Source organism: Myxine glutinosa, chromosome 7, assembly GCF_964187855.1.
Source record: "Myxine glutinosa chromosome 7, kmMyxGlut1.1, whole genome shotgun sequence".
Lineage (NCBI taxonomy): Eukaryota > Metazoa > Chordata > Myxini > Myxiniformes > Myxinidae > Myxine > Myxine glutinosa.
Window position 1 is genome coordinate 109,623,533 of NC_136267.1, and position 25,896 is coordinate 109,649,428.

Genomic DNA, 25,896 nt, shown 5'->3' on the forward strand with positions numbered 1-25,896 from the left:
ATGCTCCGACTGTCATGAAGAAGAAGAACCCCCATGTACATAAGTATGGATCCAGTAGACCGTATGTCGTGTAAGCGCGTATCCTCGTTCCCATCATGAAGGGTGGTGATATGTTAATTAGTTAGGGATTATGGGTAATGAATCCCCTGTATGTAATGGCCTCTGTTATTTTTCCTATGTTTCTTATGACACCAGCAGCAGACATAACACACAAAGCCAGGCAATCGCGCATTTATAACACTAAATAAAAGCGACAGGAACAAGACATTGAACAATACTGCTGGCACTGCCAGCCGCGACATCACCACATTAAGCAGGCAGGGCCGTAAGGCCACACCCCGAAGAAGAGTGATTGGTCTGGGATTGATTGGAGGAAGGACAGCTAAGATGGGAATGACTGCGATTGCAAGGACTGCTATTGGATTGGTGGAGCAGGCACGGATGACGTCAAGCCTTTTTTTTTTCTTTTTTTTTGTATACAACATCGAGGCTTGTGTAAGAGATAACATTAATCACACAAAAAGTCAAACCGACACATAAAACACAAAATAAGGGGAGCAGTAGACAAGCTGGGGAGAGAGGGGGAAGGAACAAACACAACATTTGAGAGCAGGGACATTGAGAGATCTGTGGGAGGGAGAGGGCTTGGGGGGAGGTGGGAGAGGTATAAAACATATGGACACTGCAAGGACTTCCAGGAAAGAAGTTGGAATTTCAAAAAGGTGGATCTGGGGTGAATTAGCGGGGATAGAAAAGATCAAGGTTTTGGATGGGGGAAGATAAGAGATGGTGGTGAACAGCTGTTTGAAAGACCTGGAGGGAGGAGTGGGATTGAAGGGAGTGGGGGAGTTTGTTCCAGAGGCGGGAGAAAAGGAGAATGAAAGAGTGAAGGTGAGCAGAGAGCCTAGATTTTGGCAGTTTAACCATAAGAGGGTTGCTGGCAGATCTTGTGCGACCTGTAGGAATATTTGGGGGACAGAGCACAGAGAGAGCTGGGGGAGCAAGGCCGGAGAGGAGTCGGTAGAAGACAGAAAGACCACCAACCTGCCTGCAGTGAGTGAGTGAAAGGCCCTCGGAGTTAGCCTCGAGTATAAAAGAACGCTCTCCCTGACATTTTATCCTCTTGAATTCCTCTGATCTTCTGTCTTTGGTGGTGAGCGGTCGCGATTTCGTATCTCGCTCTGCTTCGGGATTTCACGGCGAACAGTCGGAGTTAATAGTGCTCCTACACGAGAGGGATTCATTGATGAGCACGTGGACATTTTGTAGCTCTCTTGCACCGGGGACATTGAAAGTCTGGATGATCAGAGGAGGAGCGCAGCTGAATGAACAAGGGCGCACGGAGGCATTTTATCCGCCAGGGCTGGTGCCGCGTCCGGATTGTGCATTCGGGGCCTGGACGATTCCTGACGAGGTTCAAGAGCTGCTCGGAATAAAGTGCCCATGAAACAAACACACATTTTTTACTTTCGTTCTTTTATATTTTCCTTTGTGTGTGTATACGGGTCTGTGTGGGGACGTTCCATTTAGGATATTAGTCTTATCATGCATTACCTTGTTTGCTGACATTTATTTTCACTAGGACGTGCCCGTACGTGCGTGCAAAAAAACATGCGTGCAAACAACAACAACAAAAAACTTTGAAACCACGTGGCAGTAACGACCACAGAACCCCCCCCCTCTATTTACATGAAATGGTTTGGTCCATTCGCAACGACCACAGAACCCCCCCCCCCCCCCTCTATTTACATGAAATGGTTTGGTCCATTCGCAAAGCCAAAGCGAACGGCGAACGGCTAAATCGCCATAGCTCGGTAACTACTTCTCCGATTAATTTCAAACCTTGAAAAGGCACATCCTCGGGTCCCCAGCAATATACCTGGCAAGTTTCAAGTATATCGGACCGGTAGTTGTCGAGAAACAGCGGTCACAGACAAACACACACACACACACACACACACACACACACACACACACACACACACACACACACACAGACACACACACACACAGAGATTACTGGAATTATAGATAGATTAAACCTGTTTATTTGTTGCAATTTGAATTCCGTGTCGGGTTTGAATTAATAATCATCAGGTTCGAAGACGTCGGGTGGAAGACGTCGGGTGGAAGCCATCCAGGTAAGTTCGTCATCCTCCTTTCCCTCGCGTGTAAAGAATACCATCATCATTGGATTGAACGCCTTGGAGTTAAAGCTCGTTTGGTCATCCGTGTCGCCCTGCGGTGTTCACTGCAGGGCACACACACACGACAACTGGTGTCATTGAAGCCCTACTACCACGATTCCATGAGAATGCAGCTACACCAGGAATGATTCGACATGGAATGGAACCTCAACTGAGTACCTCAACCCACAACAACCTCCAGTATTGGTGGCGGACCAACCACTTTACGACATCGCGAAGAAAATGCAATGGACCTTCCCTGACATCTTTGGAGAAGACAAGTTTCTGGTGATGCTGGGAGGGCTCCACATCGAAATGGCTTTGTGGGCCACTATGGGAGATCTCTTACATGGGTCTGGATGGCAAGAAACCCTGGCAAAAGCCAGCATTACTAAGACAGAGGCAGCAGCCAAATCTTTTTTTAAATAATCCGATCCAATGAGAATCAAGTTACCATTGTGGTTCTCAACAGCCTTCTGAAACGAGCCTATGAGGACTGTGGAATCGAGATGACGTTTGAGGATTGGGTCTTGGTAGCTTACAGGGAGAAACCAACAGTGCAATTCTGGCTACTCATTCACAAGTACCAACAATTCATATTCATGTTCATGCGGTCACATCGGGAGCGCAAGTTCAAACTCATGGTCACTACTCTCCAGAAGCATATACCCCTATTATTTGCCCTAGATCACCAGAATTATGCTCGGTGGGTTCCTGTCCTTATCAGAGACCTAGAAGCTCTTCCGGCTATCATCCAGGGGGAGTTTGAAGTGGGGCACTGGATGTTAATTAGAAACAATCGTCGGTTCTCATCCATACCAATTGAGCATGCACATGAGCAGGCCAACAAAAGAATAAAAGAAGTTGGTGGTGTGATTGGTCTCACAAAGCTCCCTGCCAAGTTAGAACGCTGGATTGTGACTGGTCCAGAGATTAGCCGTGTTGTGAACAATTTACTGACGCAAATGACGATGCTGATGATGATGAAGAGATCCCTCATCACGAGGAAAGATGTGCATCTCAGCACCGTTTTCGGTGCCAAGTCACAGACCTGTTGGATATCCTGCTAAGCAGAGGGAATCCCTTTGAGGAGAACAGTGCGGATCTGGTCACGTTAGACAACAAAGTGTGTATCAACGAGTCCGCTGCTGCCTCTGTCCGTATTCTAGAATCTAGGGGACAAGAGCAATATGACAATTTTAGGAAAGATATGTTTGGCTTGAATAACGTACTTCTGACAGCACCGATCAATAAAAACAACTTGGTGCTGTTCCATGAGCAGAAAACTCAAACGAAGACAGCACTTAAGAGGAAAATACAGCACTTCAAAACAACATGCAGAGTTGTATGGACAAGCATTTGTTGTGCTTGAGATCCGAGGTGGAAATCTGGAGGAATTTTTCTACCACAAATCTTCATCATCTCCACCTGCACTGTCTTCTGAAGGATCTCTCAACTCATGTAGCAAGTCAGATCTATTGCCATGCAATATGGAAGCCAGTGCAACTACCGACCCAACAGTATATGAGGAGCTGGTGGCACCGGATGTTTATGGGGTCATCGTTATCGATGGTGGAGCACTGATCCACGCTCTTCCTGGTACAACCGTCCAAGGCAAGTCATTCGATGAATATGTCACCAAGGTTTTCTGCCCAAGGATCCAGCATGACTTGAAAAGAGCAGCGAGAGTGGATATTGTCTGGGATCCGTATCGCACAATGACAATCAAAGGGGCCACAAGGGGGAAACGAGGAACGGGTACACGACAATGCGTGTCTGGTCATGCCAAAGTACCGGGAAAATGGCATAATTTTTTGGTAAATGCAGAAAACAAGAAGGAACTGTTCTCATTCCAGTCAACAAAATTTATGCAAGTACAGTTCCAAGATGACAAATGTGTCTATATAACTTCAGGTGATCAAGTCCTCACTGCAGGGGAAAGTTCAAATTCGAATCGAATCGAAGGGAAGTTCGAATCCCGGTCCTCCTATGGGACCATGCAATCACGAGGAGGCAGACACTCGTGTCCTGGTACATCTCCTTCACGCCCTCCAATATTCCTCACTTGCGATGGTTCATACTGGGGACACAGACGTTGTCGTAATACTTTTAAAGTAATTTCCACCACATCATTGCTGTGAACCCAGCGGCAGAAATTTGGATTTCATTGAAAGCATTGAAAGCTTTCATTACCCGCTAAGCCTGGTGTTGGCTTAGCGGTTAGGGTGCCAGCTTGGGATCCTAGGATCCTGGGTTCGAATCCCGGTTGATCGCTGAATTAACGCCAGGGGGGTTGACTCAGCCTGTCATCCTTCCGAGGTCGGAAAATTGAGTACCAGTTCAATGGTAATTTCCTGTGTGTCGCAAGAGGTGACTAACAGGGTTGGTGGCAGGAAGGGCATCCGGCCATAAAACATTGCTTCAAAAAGGGGACCACGGTGCCCGAAAAAGGCCAACCCCTGCTCTACGGGGAAAATAGCCTCTAAAGGTGGTCTCTCATTGAAAGCAGGAGAAGCAACCAAAATGATCTCCCTCAACACCATCACCTCAAGATTAGGAGTGACAACGTGTCAAGCCATGGCCCTCTTCCATGCGTTCACTGGATCAGACAGCACATCTTCTTTCAAATTCAAGGGTAAGCGATACTGCTTCAAGACGAAGGACAAAGTTCCATCCCTCATGGAAGAATTTGCGACTGTCGCTAGCACCCCGTTTCATATATCACCAAAGCTGAAAGAAGTGGTGATGCAATTTGTCTGCAGGCTGCACGCCAACGAATCTACCACCGATGACAGCAACGTTGACCTCGTTTGAATGAGGGTGTACTGCCATAAGACGAGGGACGTGGAAAGAATGCACCGCTATGAGTGATGCATTGGACCAACATCTCAAAAGGAGTGTTTTCCAAGCGAGCATCTGGACTACAGCTCACGAGCCATTGGCGCCTGTCCAAAACCCCAGCAATCATGGATGTATGGAGAAAGACAGCAAGCTGGTTCCCATTTGGACGACGCTGCCCCTTGCCAAGGATGTCTTCGATCTCGAGGTAAAATGTACTTGCACAAAAACCTGTTCGTCGTGCAAGTGCAAGAAGGCTAACTTGAAATGCACACGTTTGTGCAAGTGCAAATGTGCTAACTATATGACTCAGAACTGTTCCCAAGCCAACAAATAGTGTGTAATTTTTGCAGTGGTTTATAAATAGTTTAGTTCATAAATAGTTTAGTTCATATATATATATATTGTTTAGTTCATGTTCATGGCAAATGTCAGAACTCATCCCAACACTTATTAAACCATGTAACATGTTTAATGATAAATAAACATTTTGCCTCAGTATTGCTGAAAATTCTCTCAAAATAACATGTTTTTTAATGGATTTACACCGATACCGTCAACATGGTGGCCTCCAGAAGCAAAATACGTAGAAATGAAGTTGCTACTCTTCATCACGAAGCTGCCGATATCAAATATGTTCAGATGGGATCATCCGTTCAAAAGTTAGAACAGTTTGAACTTTTCACATTCCTCTCACGGTGGGGTCAGGCACTCCCTATGCCTCCAAGTGCCCCAATGGGGGCTGATCGTTGTCCACTCAGACCAAAAATGTTATTCAGACCGCAACCTTCAAGATGATACCAAAAAGTAAACTTTTGCATCAACTTGAAATGAAAATGAAAAATTGGCAATGCTGGGCACCCCACTACTAAGTGCCCAAGAAACAAACACACATTTTTTTTACTTTCGTTCTTTTATATTTTCCTTCTAGAAAGCATTGAAATTCTAGAAAGCATTGAAATTGGTTTAAAACACCTTTATTCAGTATATTATACTGCTTTATTCCACCAGGTGAGCACCAGGGGTATTGCCCCTATGTTCACTAATTATACACAAAACAAATCTTTTTTAAAAAATGGTTGAGTGAATACCTTACCACCAAATCCACAAAATCCAGTCTCCTTGTAATCCTTGCATAGGTCTGGCTGGTAGTCCCAGCGTACCGTTGCACGAAGATGTTCCGGAGCTCGAATTGGGCCTTTCCTGGTATTGGAACAACTCATTATTTTTTCAATTCCTTGTCACTTTAAAAATGTAATTAATTTTGCAGCAAGTATTAAATGGACATAAAACATTCCAAAGTAGAACGGCACTCGTAGAGCACATTGTCTCACCTTGTGTGCTCATTCTGACCAAAAACACCATCGTTAACTGAACACGCTAACATTATGGCCCATATACCCGTATCATCCATGCACCCTATTATGTCACATACATTACCATTATCAGTAGCTTTATTGATTAATAATTATTGATTGATTATTGGGATATTTAACAACCACTTTTGTGCTCATTAAGGCTAAATTGCATTAATGAAGGTGGATATGAAAAAAAATAATTAACTACTACATTCCCCATGGCTCATAATAATCTGTATGAAGCATCACATTAATCTGTTAAGCGGTTCTGGAGAAGAAGATTTTTTTACAGTTATATTTTCAATCCAATATGCCCACCAGACCACGTGTCCGATGATGTCAGAAATTTAATTCTTCACTCACATCGGGTCTGGTGTTGGCTTAGCGGCTGGGGTGCCGGCTTGTGATCCTAGGATCCTGGGTTCAAATAATAATAATAATAATAATTCATTTATTTTGTATAGCGCTTTTCCAGAAGCCCAAAGGCGCTTTGACAGAGTGGCAAACATAATGCATAACAATACATGAAAACATAATGCATGCATGATGCATAATGCAAACATAATGCATAACAATACATGAAAATCCCGGTTGATCGCTGAATTAACGCCAGGGGGTTGTCTCAGCCTGTCATCCTTCTGAGGTCGGTAAATTGAGTACCAGTTCACTGGTAATTCCCTGTGCAAGAGGCGACTAACAGGGTTGGTGGCAGGAAGGGCATTCGGCCATAAAACATTGCTTCAAAAAGGGGACCACGGTGCCCGAAAAAGGCCAACCCCTGCTCTGTGGGGAAAAATGGCCTCGAAAGGTGGTTCTTGTTCTTCTTACTCACATCGGGTCGTAGATCAGATATGAGGTTTCACATTTTTCGGATAAGGATTTTGATTCATCCAATTATGGCTGGAATACCACTTCACTGACGATGTCATCATTATCACCCTATATATACCATGGGGGAGTTTATGACATATGCCAAGTTTCAATTTTTTTCGTTGAGCGGTTTCAGAGAAAGTGTGGAAAGGGTGGAAATGCGAATGGTTCGGTGGATGTGTGGAGTATCGTTGAGAGAGAGGAAGACAAATGATGAATTGCAAAAGATGATGGGAATAGAGCCTGTGATGGATGCTGTGAAGAGAAACAGTTTGAGATGGTTTGGTCATGTGTTGAGGAAGTATGAAAGTGACTGGTTGAGAGGAGTGATGGAAATGAATGTAGAAGGAAGTAGAGGACGGGGAAGACCGAGAAAGACTTAGCTAAAGGTGGTGGAAGAAGAAATGCGGGCAAGGGGGTTAACAAGGGGAGATGCAGAAAATAGGGCAAAATGGAGAAGATTGTCATGGGGAACGCAAGGCTAAACCCCGCTCTAGCAGGGAAAATGGCCTGTTGTTGTTTTGTTGGTTTCAGAGAAAAAGATGTACAATTTTTTCCCCTTTAACCCAATATGGCCAAACCAAGTGACCGATGGCATTAGCTTCATTAAACCCCCTCCTCCTTCTCGTCTCGGCAAGTAAAACCTCTGTATGCATTGGTTTTTGTGGAATAGTTTATGAATAGTTAGAAGTTTCTTTGTTTTGGTGTCTTGTTGTTGATCTCCGATTGTGGCCAGTTTATAATTGCACAGCTATACTGGAATACCGGTACTGCAAGTTGGTTTATAGCTTTGATTTTGTTAATTGTTGAGAGGGGTGACTTCAGTATTAGTCTTATTCTGTGTAGGTACTCTTTGCTGATTATTTTTTGCATTTTTTGTGCTGTACTAGGGACCTTCTTCTATTCCGAGGTCTGTCTGTTTCTCTGTCTGGGTGTTTTTTGTTTTTTTTTCCTCCCTCTCCCTCTCTCTCTCTCTCCCTCCCTCCCTCCCTCCCTCTCTCTCTCTCTCTCTCTCTCTCTCTCTCCCTCTCTCCCTCTCTCCCTCTCCCTCTCTCTCTCTCTCTCTCTCTCTCCTGCACCGGCTCGTGTCATTGTTGTTTATCATAGTGGTGTGTATGCTCTTATGGTCAGCAAATTAAACGTAATGATCATATAACAAGTGTAGAAATTATGAGCATTAAAGTATAATTTACTTTCGATATTAAAACAATACAAATTGCTCACCTGACCATACCAGAAGAAGCATTTCCCATTGCGGTTTCTTTTGGTTTTACAAACTTTGTGTAGTTGTTTATGCCCCGATAAACGTGGTCAATTTCCTTCCCTTTTAGGTTCTGAAAGGCATAATCATTGAAGTAAAAGAAATTGTTTAAGAACATCATTTCAATCAAATGTCCAAATGTCATTGAGAACTTCATTTCACAAATATTTAAACACACCAAAAAACAATCAAGAATTTTAACATTAAACCAAAGATGAACTAAAAATACAACATTCACAAAAGCCCAAGACAAATATTTATGAAAAAAAATATTTTCAATACACTGTCCATTGCGTTTAATGGACATGCTGCAATTTCTCAGGTCTTCAAGCTGTTTATGCTGTTAAATGGAAGTTTTCAGATTATGTGTTCCAGCATACCTCAATTGCTCCAGTCAGTACCTCGTCAACAGCGAATTGGCAGTGCAGCAGGTATGATTTGTCGACACAGATGACCACTGGGGACTAGATCCAGACTGTATGATAGTGACACGATTCCTAGAGGTCAGAGTTATGAATGGTCATCTACACAACACGACCATTGTGTCCAGGTGCATTGTCTTGGAGGAGCATAGCTTTGGTAATATCCCTCAGTGTTTGTCCTTGATGGCCAGCTGTAATTTTTATTTATCCGTTTCATCAGCCTACACAAAAACGAAAGAGTTTATGCTTTTTACCTCCGCCACCAAAGGTGGATGGAGGTTATGGTTTCACCCCTGTCTGTCAGTTCGTCTGTCTGTCTGTTTGTTTGTTTGTGAACAAAATATCTCAAAAAGTTGTGGACGGATTCGGACGAAATTTGACAGAGAGGTTACGTATGCGACATGGACGAAATGATTAGATTTTGGTGAAGATCTGGATTCGGATTCAGCTAGTAGAATTTTTAAAGTGATTCTTCACCATTGGGAGATGGGGCCAAAAACGATACATAGAGGGATATCTCCAAAAAAGTTATCGATGACTTTGGACGAAACTTGTTGGACAGGTTGTGTTTGTGACAAGGAGGAATCGATTCAATTTTGGTGAAGATGCGGATCCGGATCCAGCTAGTTAACATTTTAAAGTGATTCTTCACCATTGAATGATATGGCCAACCAGGTGGAGGTACGCTCTCTACTGAGTGCCGTTCTAGTTACCTTCGCAAAAGCGGAAGGTTATGTTTTGATCGCTGTGTATTTATTTGTATGTCTGTGTGTGTGTGTGTATGTTATTCGCATAACTCAAAAAGTATTCAACCGAATTGCATGAAATTTGGTGGGATGATTGGTTATTATACGGGACACATTTGATTAGATTTTGGGAGCAATCGGGTCAAAGGTCAAGGTCAAGGTCACGAAAAGGTCAAAATCGTATTTTTGTTGTTCTGTTCCCTACACTCCCATGCCAAGTACAGAACAGTAGCTGCGGCGAAGGTATGCGCTCTACCGAGTGCCCGTTCTAGTTAAATATGTAATTGTCCTGGCAAACTCTCCAGATCTCCTTTACTTATGTGAACCGCAGATGGGATACTAATGTTGGGAGCTGGGTGATTCATGCATCTATCCTGCAGCCATTAAATCATCATTGCCTACAAGTAGGGTATGGGCGCCTCTTACGTTCACACTGGGACTTTGCAAAATATATGTCTTATGCAGCTCTAGCTGGGAAAATGGCCTTAAAATGCCTGTTGTGTTGTTGTTGTATGCAGCACCTATAAACCATTTAATGAGTTAGTCCATAAAATCGAAAGGACAAGGTATCTGTAGAATCTCAAGGCCTCAACATTTTTGGAATCTCCAGCAACGATGCACACACACAAGGTGTGTTGCTCGCACATCACAGACGTGATCTCTGTGATCTCTCTGTCTCTCTCGATCTCTGTTTTTATGGCCTCTTCTCCTCCTTCCTCCATATGCAGCATCAGGCTGAAAGTAGCATCATTGGCTGAGGGTGTGGTTATGCTGCTGATGCAACAATACCCTCTGATGGTGAGGGCAGGAATTTGGCCAGGGTTCCGGTGATAGCTCATCAACTCTTTGCGATATTTAACATCCACCAACTAATACTGGCAGATGAGCTGCTCAGTTTATCGTGCATCTGAGGGATGGCACACGCATTCAAAAATCACCCTGCCTGAGAGACACCCAGCTGACAGTTCGTAGCTGGGCCAAGATTCAAGCTCAGGATAGACAACTCAGGGATGAGTGTGCATACCTCTAGGCCCAGGGGCTAGGTCATCCTGACAGCCCCTCTCTACCCCTATCTAGCTCCCTCTACCCCACAGGAAGCATGCAATCATTCAGTAACCTTTCCTGAATAAACTCCCCAAATCCTCTCAAAAACAGTGGGTTCACAACCTCAGCTGTAGGTTTACATCAGCAGATCCACATCCTCAGCTGTGCCCAGGCAGTCAACCCAGCAATGCAACCTCATCATTAAGGCCGCTGCCATAGGTCACAATGCAACCTATGGCAGCGGCCAGGGGGGTTATGTTATTGTCCTTATTCAAATGTGTAATTCAGAATGCCTCTCCAAAATACCTCTCACTGCATAATTCAAAACACCTCACTGCACTGGAAAACGTGGAGACAGGAAAACTGAACTGTAAAGGGTGGGGGACATGTAATACCCTCTCCTACATGGAGGCAGTTCTACGTGATACACATTTACATAGATAATGTGCGTTCCAGATATCTCCCTCTCCTCTCAAAAACCACTGTTTTTGAGAGGATTCTGGCAGTTTATTCAGGAGAGGTTCCTGAACGATTTGCGTTCCAGATAAACATATATCTCCCTCTCCCCTCTAAGACCACCGGAAAAGATAAAAAACACCCCGATGCACTAATTTGGGTCATGCTGATCCTCTGTATCAAGTGGGGATGTAATTAGCCCAGAACTGTAGAAATAGTGCGACACACTCGCACGCGCGCACGCGCGCGCGCACACACACAAACACACACACACACACACACACACACACACACACACACACACACACACACACACACACACACACACACACACACACACACACACACACACACACACACACATACACACTACAGCAAGGATTCATTCATCATGCTCATCACACATTCTACCATTTACACTTTACCTTGTACATTACTCAGAACATCTATTATGCTTACAACTGAATAGTATGCAGTTATTGTCCCCCGTCGCACAGCGTAGCGAAAGGGGGACTATGGCTTTCCCCTCCGTCCGTGTGTCCGTGCGTGCATGCGGGTGTGCGTGTTTGCGTGCGTGCGTAAGCGAAGGACCGCTTTCGAATTTGGTGTGTGGGTGCAACCCACGTCAAAATCCAAGATGGCCACCGCCATGTATGTCTGATGCCATGTATGTCTGAACCTTGTGAGATTAATATCTTGAAAAATAAGCGAAGTACCAACTTCTAATCTGGTGTGTGGGTGTATCTAGGCATAGGAAGAACGCTATTGAAAATTGGGTCGCCACGTCAAAATCCAAGATGGCCGCCGCCATGTATGTCTGAACCTTGTGAGATGAATATCTTGAAAAATAAGCAAAGTACCAACTTCTAATTTGGTGTGTGGGTGTATCTCGGCATAAGGAAGAACGCTATTGAACATTGGGTCGCCACGTCAAAATCCAAGATGGCCGTCACCATATATATGTCTGAAACTTGTGAGTGAAATATCTCGAAAAAGAAGCGAAGTACCAACTTCTAATCTGGCATGTGGGTGTATCGAGGCACAAGGAAGAACGCTGTTTAAAATTGGGTCGCCACGTCAAAATCCAAGATGGCCGCCGCCATGTATGTCTGAACCTTGCGAGATGAATATCTTGAAAAATAAGTGAAGTACCAACGTCTAATTTGGTGTGTGGGTGTATCCCGGCATAAGGAAGAACGCTATTGAAAATTGGGGCGCCACGTCAAAATCCAAGATGGCCACCACCATATATATGTCTGAACCTTGTGAGCGAAATATCTTGAAAAATAAGCGAAGTACCAACTTCTAATCTGGTGTGTGGGACGTGGGTGTATCTAGGCACAAGAAAGAACGCTGTTTAAAATTGGGTCTCCACGTCAAAATCCAAGATGGACGCCGCCATGTATGTCTGAACCTTGTGAGATGAATATCTCGAAAAATAAGCGAAGTACCAACGTCTAATTTGGTGTGTCGGTGTATCTTGGCATCAGGACGACCGCTATTGAAAAGTGGGTCGCCACGTCAAAATCCAAGATGGCCGCCGCCATGTATGTCTGAACCTTGTGAGATGAATATCTTGAAAGATAAGCGAAGTACCAACGTCTAATGTGGTGTGTGGGTGTACCTCGGCATAAGGAAGAACGCTATTGAAAATTGGGTCGCCACGTCAAAATCCAAGATGGCCGCCACCATATATATGTCTGAACCATGTGAACGAAATATCTCGAAAAATAAGCGAAGTACCAACTTCTAATTGGGTGTGTGGCTGTATCTAGGCACAAGGACGAACGCTATTGAAAATTGGGTCGCCACGTCAAAATCCAAGATGGCCGCCTCCATGTATGTCTGAACCTTGTGAGCGAAATATCATATCATAGCATGTTGTCTGCGTCTTCCACTTTGTCAACTCACATCACGTCCCCGACGGGGGACCTAGGCGTAACGCTTGTTTTATTTAAGGCCTGGCCTCGATGAAGACTATCTAGCCTGTGGCTGGAGCCTTCAACATAAAAAAGCTGTTATTTAAATACAGAAACCGTCTGCAATAATGCATTTCCCACATGATTATACTGTGTCTCCGAATAAGCACTGAAAATGTTTTAAAATTCGCTTATTTACATGTGTCATGACTCATGAGCAATGTATTTACCGTTTTTATTGTATTTAATAAATTCCATTTTGTGTCGTTTTGTGACCTTAAAAAACAATTGTTTTAACCTGCAACCGTAGCTCCTTGTGTTGGTAAACATCTGACTCGTTGTTTTAACCCATTTATTCTGTGCTGTGTCTGGTTACTCTCAATGTACTGATTATTTCACATGCACATGTATCATAGAAGTCATGCTTGTCCAAAAAATGCATTCGCACAACATGGAAATGGAAAAGCCCAACATATATCAAACAATCTGGTGTGAAATTTATTGTTATTGATATTAATTTATAATTCTAAAAAGAGTCCGAATTGTGTTTGGTTTTTCTTTTTCAACTCTATCGCTTTTGGATAAAATTCCTCATGAAACCAATCAAATTATCATTATACATCATTATTTCCCAATAAATCATCAATTAATCTCAGGATGTTTCCACATCTTATTGTATATGTTCGTTTATCCCCAGTTAAGTCAGGTTCTGGATCCAATCAGACGAGTACATGGGCAAGAAAAAATGTGCAAAGAAAGGTTTCAGATCTGAACACATGGGTATCCACACTGCCTGCTGGACTATCTATCCCGTTACTAAATGTAAAGTAGGTAGGCATTATTCAAGATAAATCTGGTACTACAAGTTAGTTTTTGAAAAACTACATGAAACACACATGCACACAAACACCCCCTACCTCCTGGATAATCTGGCTCCTCTCAAAGATAGCTTGAGCATCTCTTTCTTTCTCCGTATCCAATTGATATGTTGCTGTTGCTCCCATGTCTTCTGGTCCACTGGGTTTCTGCCATAGACACGAAATAATAAGCATGATCAGATTGCATGTACAACATTGCATTATCTCAAAGTGATTATTAGCATTTCAAAGTGATCCAGCATCATGACAAAACAAAAGAAGTTATTGAAATATGCATATGCATCATAAAAAGTTCTGAAAATGGCCGCTTTGAATCTATATTCGTGTTATACTTATAATTGCTACATAAAACATATATCCTGTGATAAAGTACAAATTGGGCTTACAATAAAAGCCAGAAAAAAATGAAATATGGTGACATAATTTTATGTGTAATTTGTCCTTTTTACAAACATTACATCATCACATCAAACATTACATTACAGGATTGTGATACAGTTATATAAAAAGAGTGGTTATAAAACTTCCAATTCAAGATTAGACACGACTTACTGCTGAGCGGGTAGACTTGTACGTGACCGTGAACCCTCCATCACCCTCGCTCTCACTGGAACTGGCATGCCGTCTCTCTCTTGCTTCTCTTGCTTCTCGTCTTGTCTATTCAAACAACACAGGAATGCAGATAAGGAAATGACAAATTTTAATTTAAAAGTTACCCTTTTACAAACAACATTATGGTAGATACATTGCCCACCATAAGTATTGAAATAGTGGTCAAATTTGTTATTATTGCTATATACTCAATAAATTTGGATTTGAGGTCAAAAGATGAATATGAGGCAAGAGTGCAGGAGGCCAGCTTTTATTTATTGGTATTTTGATGGATATGTTTTACCAAATGTAGAATAATAGCACTTTTCATGTTTGGTCTCCCCATTTTAGGTAAGCATAAGTTTTGGCACAGATTCACTTAAAGTAAATGAAAGTAGTATTATACTTAATATTTGGTTGCATATCCCTTGCATGCAATAACTACATCGAGCCTGTGACCCATTGACATCACCAAACTCTTGGTATTTCCTTTGAAATGCTTTGCCAAGTCTTTGCTGCAGCCATTTTCAGTTGTTGTTTGTTTTGTGGGGTTTCTGACTTTAGTCTCCTCTCCAGCAAGTGAAATGAATGCCCCATTGGATTTAAATCAGGAGATTGACTTGACCAGTCTAAAACCTTCAACCTTTTTCCCCTGATAAACTCCTTGGTTGTGTTGGCAATGTGTTTTGGGCCATCGTCTTGCTGTATGGTGAAGTGCCGCGCAATGAGTTTGGGGGCATTTTCTTGTACATAGGCATATAAAATGTTTCTGTACACTTCTGAATAAACTGTGCTGCTGCCATCATTAGTTACATCATCAATAAAGATGAGTGAGCCAGTTCCAGAGGCAGCCATACAAGCCCAAGCCATGGAACTACCTCCACCATGCTTCACAGATGATGTAGTATGCTTTGGATCATCCACAGTTCCTTCCTTTCTGCACACTTTCCCCTTTCCATCTTTGGTAAAGGTTTATCTTGGTCTCATCTGTCCATAAAAAATTGTTCCACATCTCTACTATCTCACCTCTGTACTTCTTGGCAAATTATAATCTGGCCTTTCTATTTTTGGTGCTGATGAGGTATGCATCTTGCGGTGTAGCCTTTATAATTCTGCTGTCAAAGTCTTCTGCGAACAGCAGATTGGGATACTTTCACCCCTGCACTTTGGAGATTGTTGGTGATGTCACTGACAGTTGTTTTAAGGTTTTTCTTCACAGCTCTGATGATTTTCTCTCAACAACTGCAATTGTTTTCCTTGGCCGACCTGGCCATTGTCTATTGCTAAGTACACTAGTGGTTTCTTTCGTTTTCAAGATATTCCAAATTGTATTTCCAATGCCCAATGTCTGTGTCAGCTTTGGACATCTGGATTTGTGGAGTTTCTCACATCCTTCCATGCAGATTTTTTTTCTTTTTTGTATTCAGGATCGAGGATCGTGAAAGAGCTAACATTTATCACACAAAAAAATCAAACACATACAAAACATATTTTTGACTCGAAGGTCTCAAGAAACTCATTTTGCAATAAATGTGCGTTTCCCATCAATCGTACACTTTTCAAAATCCAATCTCACCCCTCCCCTCCAAATCTTCCCCATCACTCATCTCTTTCAAATATTCCCCCTTGCCCCTCCCCTCCAAATATTCCCCATCACCCATCCCTTTCAAATCTTCCCCCTTGCCCCTCCCCTCCAAATCTTCCCCATCACCCATCCCTTTCAAATCTCCCCCCTTGCCCCTTCCCTCCTAAACTCCCCCCACTCTTCTTTAACAGTATGGACCTCAAACATCCGGGGCCTTCGCTCAAACTTGACTGATCTCTCCATACAGGTTGCTTCTGACAAACCAGACGTGATCTGCTTAACAGAAACTTTCCTCCTTCATGATGTCTCTGATTCCTTGGTATCTCTCCCAGGTTACTCCCTCCTCCGGTATGATAGACCTGAGCCTCGTCCTGGAGGTGGGGTTGCTATCTTTATAAAAAAAAACTCTCTTCCTCACTCGCCCTGCACTGCCCTCTCTCCACCTCACCCCCAGGAATACCTTTGGCTATGGCTTCCCCTTCGCTCCCGCCTTTTGTTCATATGTGTGTTGTACCGTCCACCAAACAGTGATGACTCCATCTACATCTCGCTGTCTGATAATATGGACCAACTTCTATCTACCCATCCCAACTCTCTCTTCCTCATATGTGGTGATTTCAATTGTCACCATGCCAGTTGGCTGGGTGTGGGTACCTCTCTCACCAGCCATGGCTCTTCAGCAAAGGACTTCTGTGACTCACTGGGACTGACACAATCTGTCAATTTCCCGACCCGGATCTCAGTCAACGGAGCATCTTCTCTTCTGGAATTGGTTATGACTAACTTCCCTGAAAATGTCCGCTGCTCTTCTTCTGCTCCAATCGGCTCATCTGATCATGTGCTTGTTAAAGTGGACATCTCTCTGACCATTCTCAGAGAGCCTCCTCAGCATCGACGAGTCTGGCATTTCACTCAGGCCAACTGGCACGGTCTTCAAGCAGCCATCAATCATCTGGACTGGTCTCCCATCTCTACCGCCTCTGACATCAACTCATCCTGCGAATTCTTCCAAAGTAAATTGCTCTCTCTCATGCACAGATTTATCCCATCTCATCTTCAGTTGTCATAATACCCTTCCTCCCGTCCATGGTACACGGAATCTTGTGGTAAGGCTATTGCCCAGAAACAACTTGCTTTCGTCTCCTGGAAAGCATATCCAACGGAAGGAAATCTCATTTCCTTCACAAAGCCCAAAACAAGTGTGTGTCCACCCTCAGGAGAGCCAGGAAACAATATCTCTCCGTTCTCAGGACCGAACTCTCTTATCTGTCTCCCTCTTACAAATCCTGGTGGCATCTGGTCAAATCTGTTTCTGGTGTTTGTTCCCCCTCCATCTCCCCCCTCACCTCAAATGGCCACACGGCTGACTCCGCACGTGAAAAAGCTGAATGCCTCAACTCTGTGTTTGCCTCTAAATCTTGTGTCCCAAACCCATCCCTCTCTGTACCCAGTCGTACCCAGCTGCTCCTGGACTCTGTGTCCTTTCCTCCTGACAAGGTGGAAAAGTTTCTGTCAGCCCTCGACTCTGATTCTGCAACTGGACCTGACGGCATCAGCCCACGGGTCCTAAAATCCTGTTCTTCCGCTCTTTCACTCACTCTCTCTGTTCTCTTCACCCTCTCTTTTGTTCAAGGTCATCTTCCATCTGCTTGGAAATCTGCCAACATCACCGCTTTGCACAAAAAAGGTGCAAAAACAGATCCCAGCAACTACAGACCAATCAGCCTTCTCCCAATTATCAGCAAAGTCATGGATTCCATCATTGCTTCAGATATGAAATCTTCCCTCTTCTCCAATGGCTTGATCTCTGATCATCAATTTGGTTTCAGACCTGGTCACTCTACTCTGGACATGCTGCTTCTGCTTTCTCAACAATGGATGGAGGTCCTCAATGCCAAACAGGAAATTAGAGCTGTCCCCCTTGACATATCACGTGCCTTCGATACGGTCTGGCACCCCGCTCTGCTCACCAAACTCTCCTCTTTTGGTATCCATGGAAATCTCCACGCATGGCTGGTGGACTTCCTCTCTAATCGTAGTCAACGTGGGGCCCTGAATGGGTTTCTCTCATCTCCTCTTCCTGTTCAGGCTGGAGTTCCCCAAGGCAGTGTTCTGGGCCCTGTGCTATTTCTGGTCTTCATCAATGATCTCTCTGACTTTCTTGAAAATCCTCTCTATCCCTTTGCTGATGACTCTACTCTCTGTCGCTCCATTCTTCATCCCTCAGATCGGCAGTCTGCAGCCTCCTCACTCTCTGCAGACCTGGACAAAATCACAGACTGGGCAAACAAGTGGAACATGTCTTTCAATCCTGACAAATCTCACACTCTTACGATGTCTCTCCAAAAAGACCGACTGGACAACCCTCCCATCCACTTTCTGAATAATCCTCTCCAAGAAGTTCTGTCCCTCAAGCTTTTGGGTCTCACTATCTGCCATGATCTTTCCTGGGAAAACCACATTTCAAATCTGGCCTCCAAAGCCAGTCGCCGACTGGGCATCCTCCGTTGTGCGAAGTCCTTCCTTGGCACACCTGAGCTCCTCACCACATACAAGGCTTTCATCCGCAGCTCAATGGAATACTGCTCTCCCCTCTGGGCTGGTGCTCCTGCCTCACACCTAGCTCGTCTTCATGCTGTTGAAACCAAAGCATTCAGAATCATTGGAATCTCCCGCGATGAAGCTAACTCCAAGGGCCTCTCACTCACTCACCGCAGGCAGGTTGGTGGTCTTTCCGTCTTCTACCGACTCCTCTCTGGCCGTGCCCCCCCAGCTCTCTCTGGGCTCTGTCCCGCAAATATTCCGACAGGTCGCACAAGATCTGCCTGCAACCCTCTTATGGTTAAAACTGCCAAAATCAAGACTCTCTGCTCACCTTCACTCCTTCATTCCTCTTTTCTCCCACCTCTGGAACAAACTCCCTCACACTCTTCAATCCCACTCCACTCTCCAGGTCTTTAAAACAGCTGTTCACCACCATCTCTTATCTTCCCCCATCCAAAACCTTGATCTTTTCTACCCCCGCTAATTTCACCCCAATTCCACTTTTTTGAAATCCCAACTTCTGTCTTGGAAGTCCTTGGTGTCCTTGTGTTTTATACTTCTCCCACCCCCCCCCGCCCCCCCTTCCCACGCCTCCTCCCCCCAAGCCCTCTCCCTCCCACACATCTCCCTGCTCTCAAATGTTGTGTTTGTGTGCTTCCCCTTCTCGTCTTCTGCTCCCTCTTTATATATATTTTGTTTGTCTCTTTGATTTGTTTGTGAAGTAAATGTTAGCTCTTTCACGAGCCTCGATTCAGGATCCAAAAAAAACAAAAAAAAAAAAAACATACAATAAGGGTAGCGGTAGACAAGATGGGGAGAGAAGGGGAAGCACAAACACAACATAACATTTGAGAGCAGGGACATCGGGAGATCTGTGGGAGGGAGAGGGCTTGGGTGGAGGAGGCATGGGAAAGGGTGTGGGGGGTGGCAGAAGTATAAAACACAAGGACACTGCAAGGACTTCCAGGAAAGAAGTTGGTATTTCAAAAAAGTGGATCTGGGGTGAAATTAGCGGGGGTAGAAAAGATCAAGGTTTTGGATGGGGGAAGATAGGAGATGGTGGTGAACAGCTGTTTTAAAGACCTGGAGGGAGGAGTGGGATTGAAGAGAGTGAGGGAGTTTGTTCCAGAGGTGGGAGAAAAAAGAAATGAAGGTGAGGAGAGAGTCTTGATTTTGGCAGTTTAACCATAACAGGGTTGCAGGCAGATCTTGTGCGACCTGTAGGAATATTTGGGGGACAGAGCCCAGAGAGAGCTGGGGGAGCAAAGCTGGAGAGGAGACTGTAGAAGACAGAAAGACCACCAACCTGCCTGCGGTGAGTAAGTGAAAGGCCCTCGGAGTTAGCTTCATCGCGGGAGATTCCAATGATTCTGAAAGCTTTGGGTTCAACAGCGTGAAGCCGAGCTAGGTGTGAGGCAGGAGCACCGGCCCAAAGGGCAGAACAGTATTCCATTAATCTTCGGATGAAAGCCTTGTATGTGGTGAGGAGCCCAGGTGTGCCAAGGAAGGACTTCGCACGACGGAGGATGCCCAGTCGGTGACTGGCTTTGGAGGCCAGATTGGAAATGTGGTTTTCCCAGGAAAGATCATGGCAGACAGTGAGACCCAAAGCTTGAGTGACAGAACTTATTGCAGCGAATTGTTTTGCAAGTAGATGGGAGGGTTGTCCAGTCGGTCTTTTCGGAGAGACACAGAAAGTGTGAGATTTGTCAGGATTGAAAGACATGTTCCACTTGTTTGACCAGTCTTTGATTTTGTCCAGGTCTGCAGAGAGGGAGGAGGCTGCAGACTGCCGATCTGAGGGATGAGGAATGGAGCGACAGAGAGTGGAGTCATCAGCAAAGAGGTAGAGAGGATTTTCAAGAGAGTCAGAGAGATCATTGATGAAGACTAGAAAAAGCACAGGGCCCAGAACACTGCCTTGGGGAACTCCAGCCTGAACAGGAAGGGGAGATGAGAGAAACCCATTCAGGGCCACACGTTGACTACGACTAGAAAGGAAATCCGCAAGCCATGCGTGGAGCTTTCCATGGATACCATAGGAGGAGAGTTGGGTGAGCAGAGCGGGGTGCCAGACCGTATCGAAGGCACGTGATACGTCAAGGGAGACAGCTCTAATTTCCTGTTTGGCATTGAGGACCTCCATCCATTGTTGAGACAGCAGAAGCAGCATGTCCAGAGTAGAGTGACCTGGTCTGAAACCAAATTGATGGTCAGAGATCAAGCCATTGGAGAAGAGGAAGGATTTGATATACGAGGCAATGATAGATTCCATGACTTTGCTGATAATTGGGAGAAGGCTGATTGGTCTGCAGTTGCAAGGATCTGTTTCTGCAGCTTTTTTGTGTAAAGCGGTGATGTTGGCTGATTTCCAAGCTGATGGCAGATGACCTGAGCAAAAGAGAGGGTGAAGAGAACAGAGAGAGGGAGTGAAAGAGCAGCAGAGCAGGATTTTCGGACCCGTGGGCTGATGCCGTCAGGTCCAGTTGCAGAATCAGAGACGAGGGATGACAGAAACTTCTCCAACTTGTCAGGAGAAAAGGACACAGAGTCCAGGAGCAGCTGGGTGCGACTGAGTATGGTGGGTACAGAGGGGGATTGGTTTGGGACACAAGATTTAGAGGCAAACACAGAGGTGAGGCATTCAGCTTTTTCATGAGCAGAGTCAGCTGTGTAACCGTTTAAGGTAAGGGAGGGGATGGAGGGGGAACAAACACCAGAAACAGATTTGACTAGACACCACCAGGATTTGGAAGAGGGATACAGATAAGAGAGTTCGGTCCTGAGAACGGAGAGATATTGTTTCCTGGCTCTCCTGAGGGTGGACACACACTTGTTTTGGGCTTTGTGAAAGGAAATGAGATTTCCTGCCGTTGGATTTGCCTTCCAGGAGGCGAAGGCAAGTTGTTTCTGGGCAACTGCCTCACCACAAGATTCCGTGAACCATGGACGGGAGGAAGGGTATGACAACTGAAGACGAGATGGGATAAATCTGTGCATGAGAGAGAGCAATTGACTTTGGAAGAAATCCCAGGCTGAGTTGATGTCAGAGGCGGTAGAGATGGGAGACCAGTCCAGATGATTGATGGCTGCTTGAAGACCGTGCCAGTTGGCCTGAGTGAAATGCCAGACTTGTCGACGCTGAGGAGGCTCTCTGAGAATGGTCAGAGAGATCTCCACTTTAACAAGCACATGATCAGATGAGCCGATTGGAGCAGAAGAAGAGCAGCAGACATTTGCAGGGAAGTTAGTTATAACCAAGTCTAGAAGAGAAGATGCTCCGTTGACTGAGATCCGGGTCGGGAAATTGACAGATTGTGTCAGTCCCAGTGAGTCGCAGAATTCCTTTGCTGAGGAGCCATGGCTGGTGAGAGAGGTACCCACATCCAGCCAACTGGCATGGTGACAATTGAAATCACCACATATGAGGAAGAGAGAGTTGGGATGAGTCGACAGACGTTGGTCCATATTATCAGACAGCGAGATGTAGATGGAGTCATCACTGTTTGGTGGATGGTACAACACACATATGAACAAAAGGTGGGAGCGAAGGGGAAGCCGTAGCCAGAGGTATTCCTGGGGGTGAGGTGGAGAGAGGTCAGTGCAGGGCGAGTGAGGAAGAGAGTTTTTGATAAAGATAGCAACCCCACCTCCAGGACGAGGCTCAGGTCTATCATACTCGGAGGAGGGATTAACCTCGGAGGAGGGAGTAACCCGGGAGAGATATTAAGGAATCAGAGACATCCTGAAGGAGGAAAGTTTCTGTTAAGCAGATCAAGTCTGGTTTGTCAGAAGCAACCTGTCTGGAGAGATCAGTCATGTTTGAGCGAAGGCCCCGGATGTTTGAGGTCCATACCGTTAATGAAGAGGAAGAGGGAGATTTGTTCAAACTCTGTCAAATTGGATGGGGAGCGTGGGTGAATAGCAATATTCAAATCCACAGGTTCTCAATGGAATAAAAGTCTGGCCTTTGGCTGTGCCACTCAAGGCCCTGCATGTTCTTGTTCTGAGGCTATTCCAGTGTTGCTTTGGCTCTGTGGTTAGGGCCATTGTATTGTTGGAAAGTAAATCTTTGCCGCAGTCTCTGGTCTTTTGCACTCTGAAGGAGGTTCTCCTCAAGGATTTGCCTGTATTTGGCTCAATTAATTTATCCCTCTGTCCTTACAAATCTCCCAGCCCCTGCTGCTGAAAAGCATCCCGATAGCATGATGCTGCCATCACCATGCTTTATGGTAGGGATGGTGTTCGATGGGTGATGAGCTGTGCTCGGTTTCCGCCAGACATAGCACTTTGCATTCAGGCCAAAGAGTTCAATTTTCATCTCATTAAACCACAGAACCGTATGTCTCATGCTTTCAGAGTCTTTCACATTCCTTATTGCAAACTCCAGACATGCTGACGTGCACCTTTTTCTCTCAGGAGTAGCCTACGTCTGGTCACTCTCACAAAAATCCTAGATTTGTGAAGGGCTGCAGAGACTGGAACTCTGGAGTTGGAGATCTATGACTCCTCACAATTCTATCTCAGAATTCTACGCACAGTTCCTTGGATTTCACGGTAGAGTTTCTCCTCTGACATACACTGTCAACTGTGGGATCTTGTACAGAAAGGTGCGTTTCTTTCTAAATCATGTCCAATTAATTGAATTGGCCACAGGTGAACTCCAATCAAGGTGTAGAGACATGTAAAGGATGATCAAAGAAAATTGGATGCACCTGAACTCAATTTTGAGTGTCATCACAAAGGGCTTGAATACTTATTGACTCAAGACATTTCAGCTTTTCATTTTTCATTAATTTGGAAAATTTTCCAAAAACAAAATTCCCCTTTGACATTATGGGGTAAAAAAACCTATCATTGACCTCTAAATAACTCTGAGTTCATTACTATACAAGGCATTCATCTGACATATCATAGAATATGGGTCCTTACTCTGGGCTGAGAGAGCTACTTCCCATCTTGCTTCCCTGGAGATAATCCATTCGAAGACATTCCATGTCATTGGCATATTTCGGTAGTCGGCCACTTCCACTTCTCACCCACCACAAGCACAAATGTGGACTCTCAGATTTCCATCGCCTCAGGACTTGGTCCTTTCGTTCTCTTGTTCCTCCATACTCCCCCAGCCTGCCCAGGTCGCACATGTTGTTCCAGAATCCCAAACCTGGTTACCCTCCCTAAATATAAAAAGAACACTCACCGAACCCTAACACTCCTTCTATTTTCTCATATGTGGAACGGACTTGCTCTCTGTTGTATTCATGTCCATCCCTCTAGTTCATTACCTCATGCTTTCTTTGTTGCATCATACCTAATCCTAAACCGTCAAGAGAGCGCCGCTGATCATAACCTCAATGTTTTCTCATATACCCACCCCTGCCGTCTTCGATTCTTGTTAACATCTGCTTGATCCAAGGCAATGAAAAATGTATTCAAACAGTTGGCTATCACAAAAAGTACCGAAACGTTATGAAAGGCTGTACTATTAACAACATATTTCCTTTTGATAACATCATGATTTCTCAGGACCTGGCTAATCACAATGTCACAATGGCAACGTTCTACCTCAGAGACAACGTCAGTCTGTGAGGCTGTGATAAAAGGTAATCTACCATGTAAAACTGATAATGTAATTCCTGTTGGTCGAGTATTTGGAAATTAAAAATGGTGCACAAAATTCACAATGGTTATCTCACAGAACACTTGTCTTCTACCTTTTTATAGATGAATAATTACTCCAATAACTTTTCTACTACCAAGAATGTACCCCTACCCCCTCAAAACACCAACGAAACACCCTTTTAAACCAAGTCTCAATATCTCATCCTAAAGCCCCGCCTCTCAACCTTTAAAACCCTCCCACATTATTTTTCACGCCCCTTCCATCCCCCAAGCAATTCTTCTGCTATGACGAGTAATGCAGGGAGTGTTGTAGCACGGATGCCCCAAGTACATGATACTCGGACTCAAATAAAATTTTATCCATTTTAAAATGTACTATATATGTAGCCATGCATCATGGGATCATAACATGGATATTAGAAAAACCATACAAAATAATATTTGAGTGACGTCATGGTGTCATGATTAAATGATAACATTTATTCCTTCATTCCATCGATTTATGCAAAGCAGTGTGCAAGAAGGAATCGAATAGCCAAGCAAAGACAAATAAAATTGGGGTCTTAAACATTTATTAAAAAGAACACTCGTGTCCAACGGGCTGTTTAGATTTATGCAGACAAGGATATGTTCTGGGTACTAAGAGTCTGTGCAGGATAAAAATAGCGCAAGGAGAAAGGAGAGCACTGCTCGACATGCTGCACATCCCACAGCTCACCGTTTGGATCATTGGGTTGGAAAGCTGCCGCTTCTTCTCCCGCCGCACCACGGCACTGCCTTCTTCATCGGCACTGCTGTCTGGCTCAGGAAGGATGCAGAATATGTCAGACAATGAGAAATCCATGGAAGCCGCTGCAAACCTTGGCATACAGGAAAAGACAGACGGCTCCAAATAATCCCGTCTGTCCCCGTCCAGTGCTGTTTGTTTTTGTGAAAAGGTAGCAACGTTTGGAAAGGGGAGGGATTAACAGAAAGGAAAAAAAATGGAGGGTGTGAAAATGGGTGTCATCAAAGCACAAAATGAAGGTTGAACATGCGAGGTTAATAGAACGAAGAGGAATACAATTTCATTCAATACGACATTTTCAAAAATTGCAGGAAATTAAAAATAAATGTGGATAGCTGTCGTCACACGTTGGCAACAAAGCAAACTGTGCCAAAACAACTTAGAACTGCAACATTTGGATGGGATAACAATGTGTCTATAGATGCAAACGATACTCACATTTCCTTATGCAATACTGAACTCCAAAATAAAACTACTTCGCATCTCACGAACACAAACATTCCCAATAAAACGATTTGACACATCCATGCATCTATGCAAGCACTCCAAGAATGCTATTTCACGTCTCGTGAACAGGACATAACATGTTGGCGATTGGATGATACAATATTATTGGAAACAAAATGATTTAATATCGCACGTATGTGCATACTCCAAATCAGTAGATATCAGTGTACTTTTGCATGACAATTGACAAACATGATATATATGGGATTTGAACCTGGGTTCCTCAAATTGTGACCCCTGCCTGGATCAGAGGAAAATGGGAGGATTCCAATATAACACCAC

At 44.4% G+C, this 25,896-nt stretch overlaps 1 protein-coding gene across 7 annotated transcripts in view; it reads right to left on the reverse strand.

Annotated features, from left to right (window-relative positions):
• The window catches only part of LOC137431587 (E3 ubiquitin-protein ligase RNF113A), an 84,857-nt gene that overhangs the window by 33,882 nt on the left and 25,079 nt on the right, over nt 1-25,896 (reverse strand). For 4 of the 7 annotated variants that reach the window (XM_078782107.1, XM_078782104.1, XM_078782106.1 and 1 more), the window contains exons 2-6: nt 25,039-25,238; nt 14,531-14,635; nt 14,018-14,125; nt 8,477-8,586; nt 6,121-6,227 (exon numbers count right to left, since the gene is read on the reverse strand). In XM_078782107.1, coding sequence (XP_078638233.1) covers nt 6,121-6,227; nt 8,477-8,586; nt 14,018-14,125; nt 14,531-14,635; nt 25,039-25,238 — 630 coding nt within the window. The remainder of the gene's footprint in view (nt 1-6,120; nt 6,228-8,476; nt 8,587-14,017; nt 14,126-14,530; nt 14,636-25,038; nt 25,239-25,896) is intronic. The other 3 variants (XM_078782109.1, XM_078782108.1, XM_078782110.1) reach the window with 2 other exon arrangements.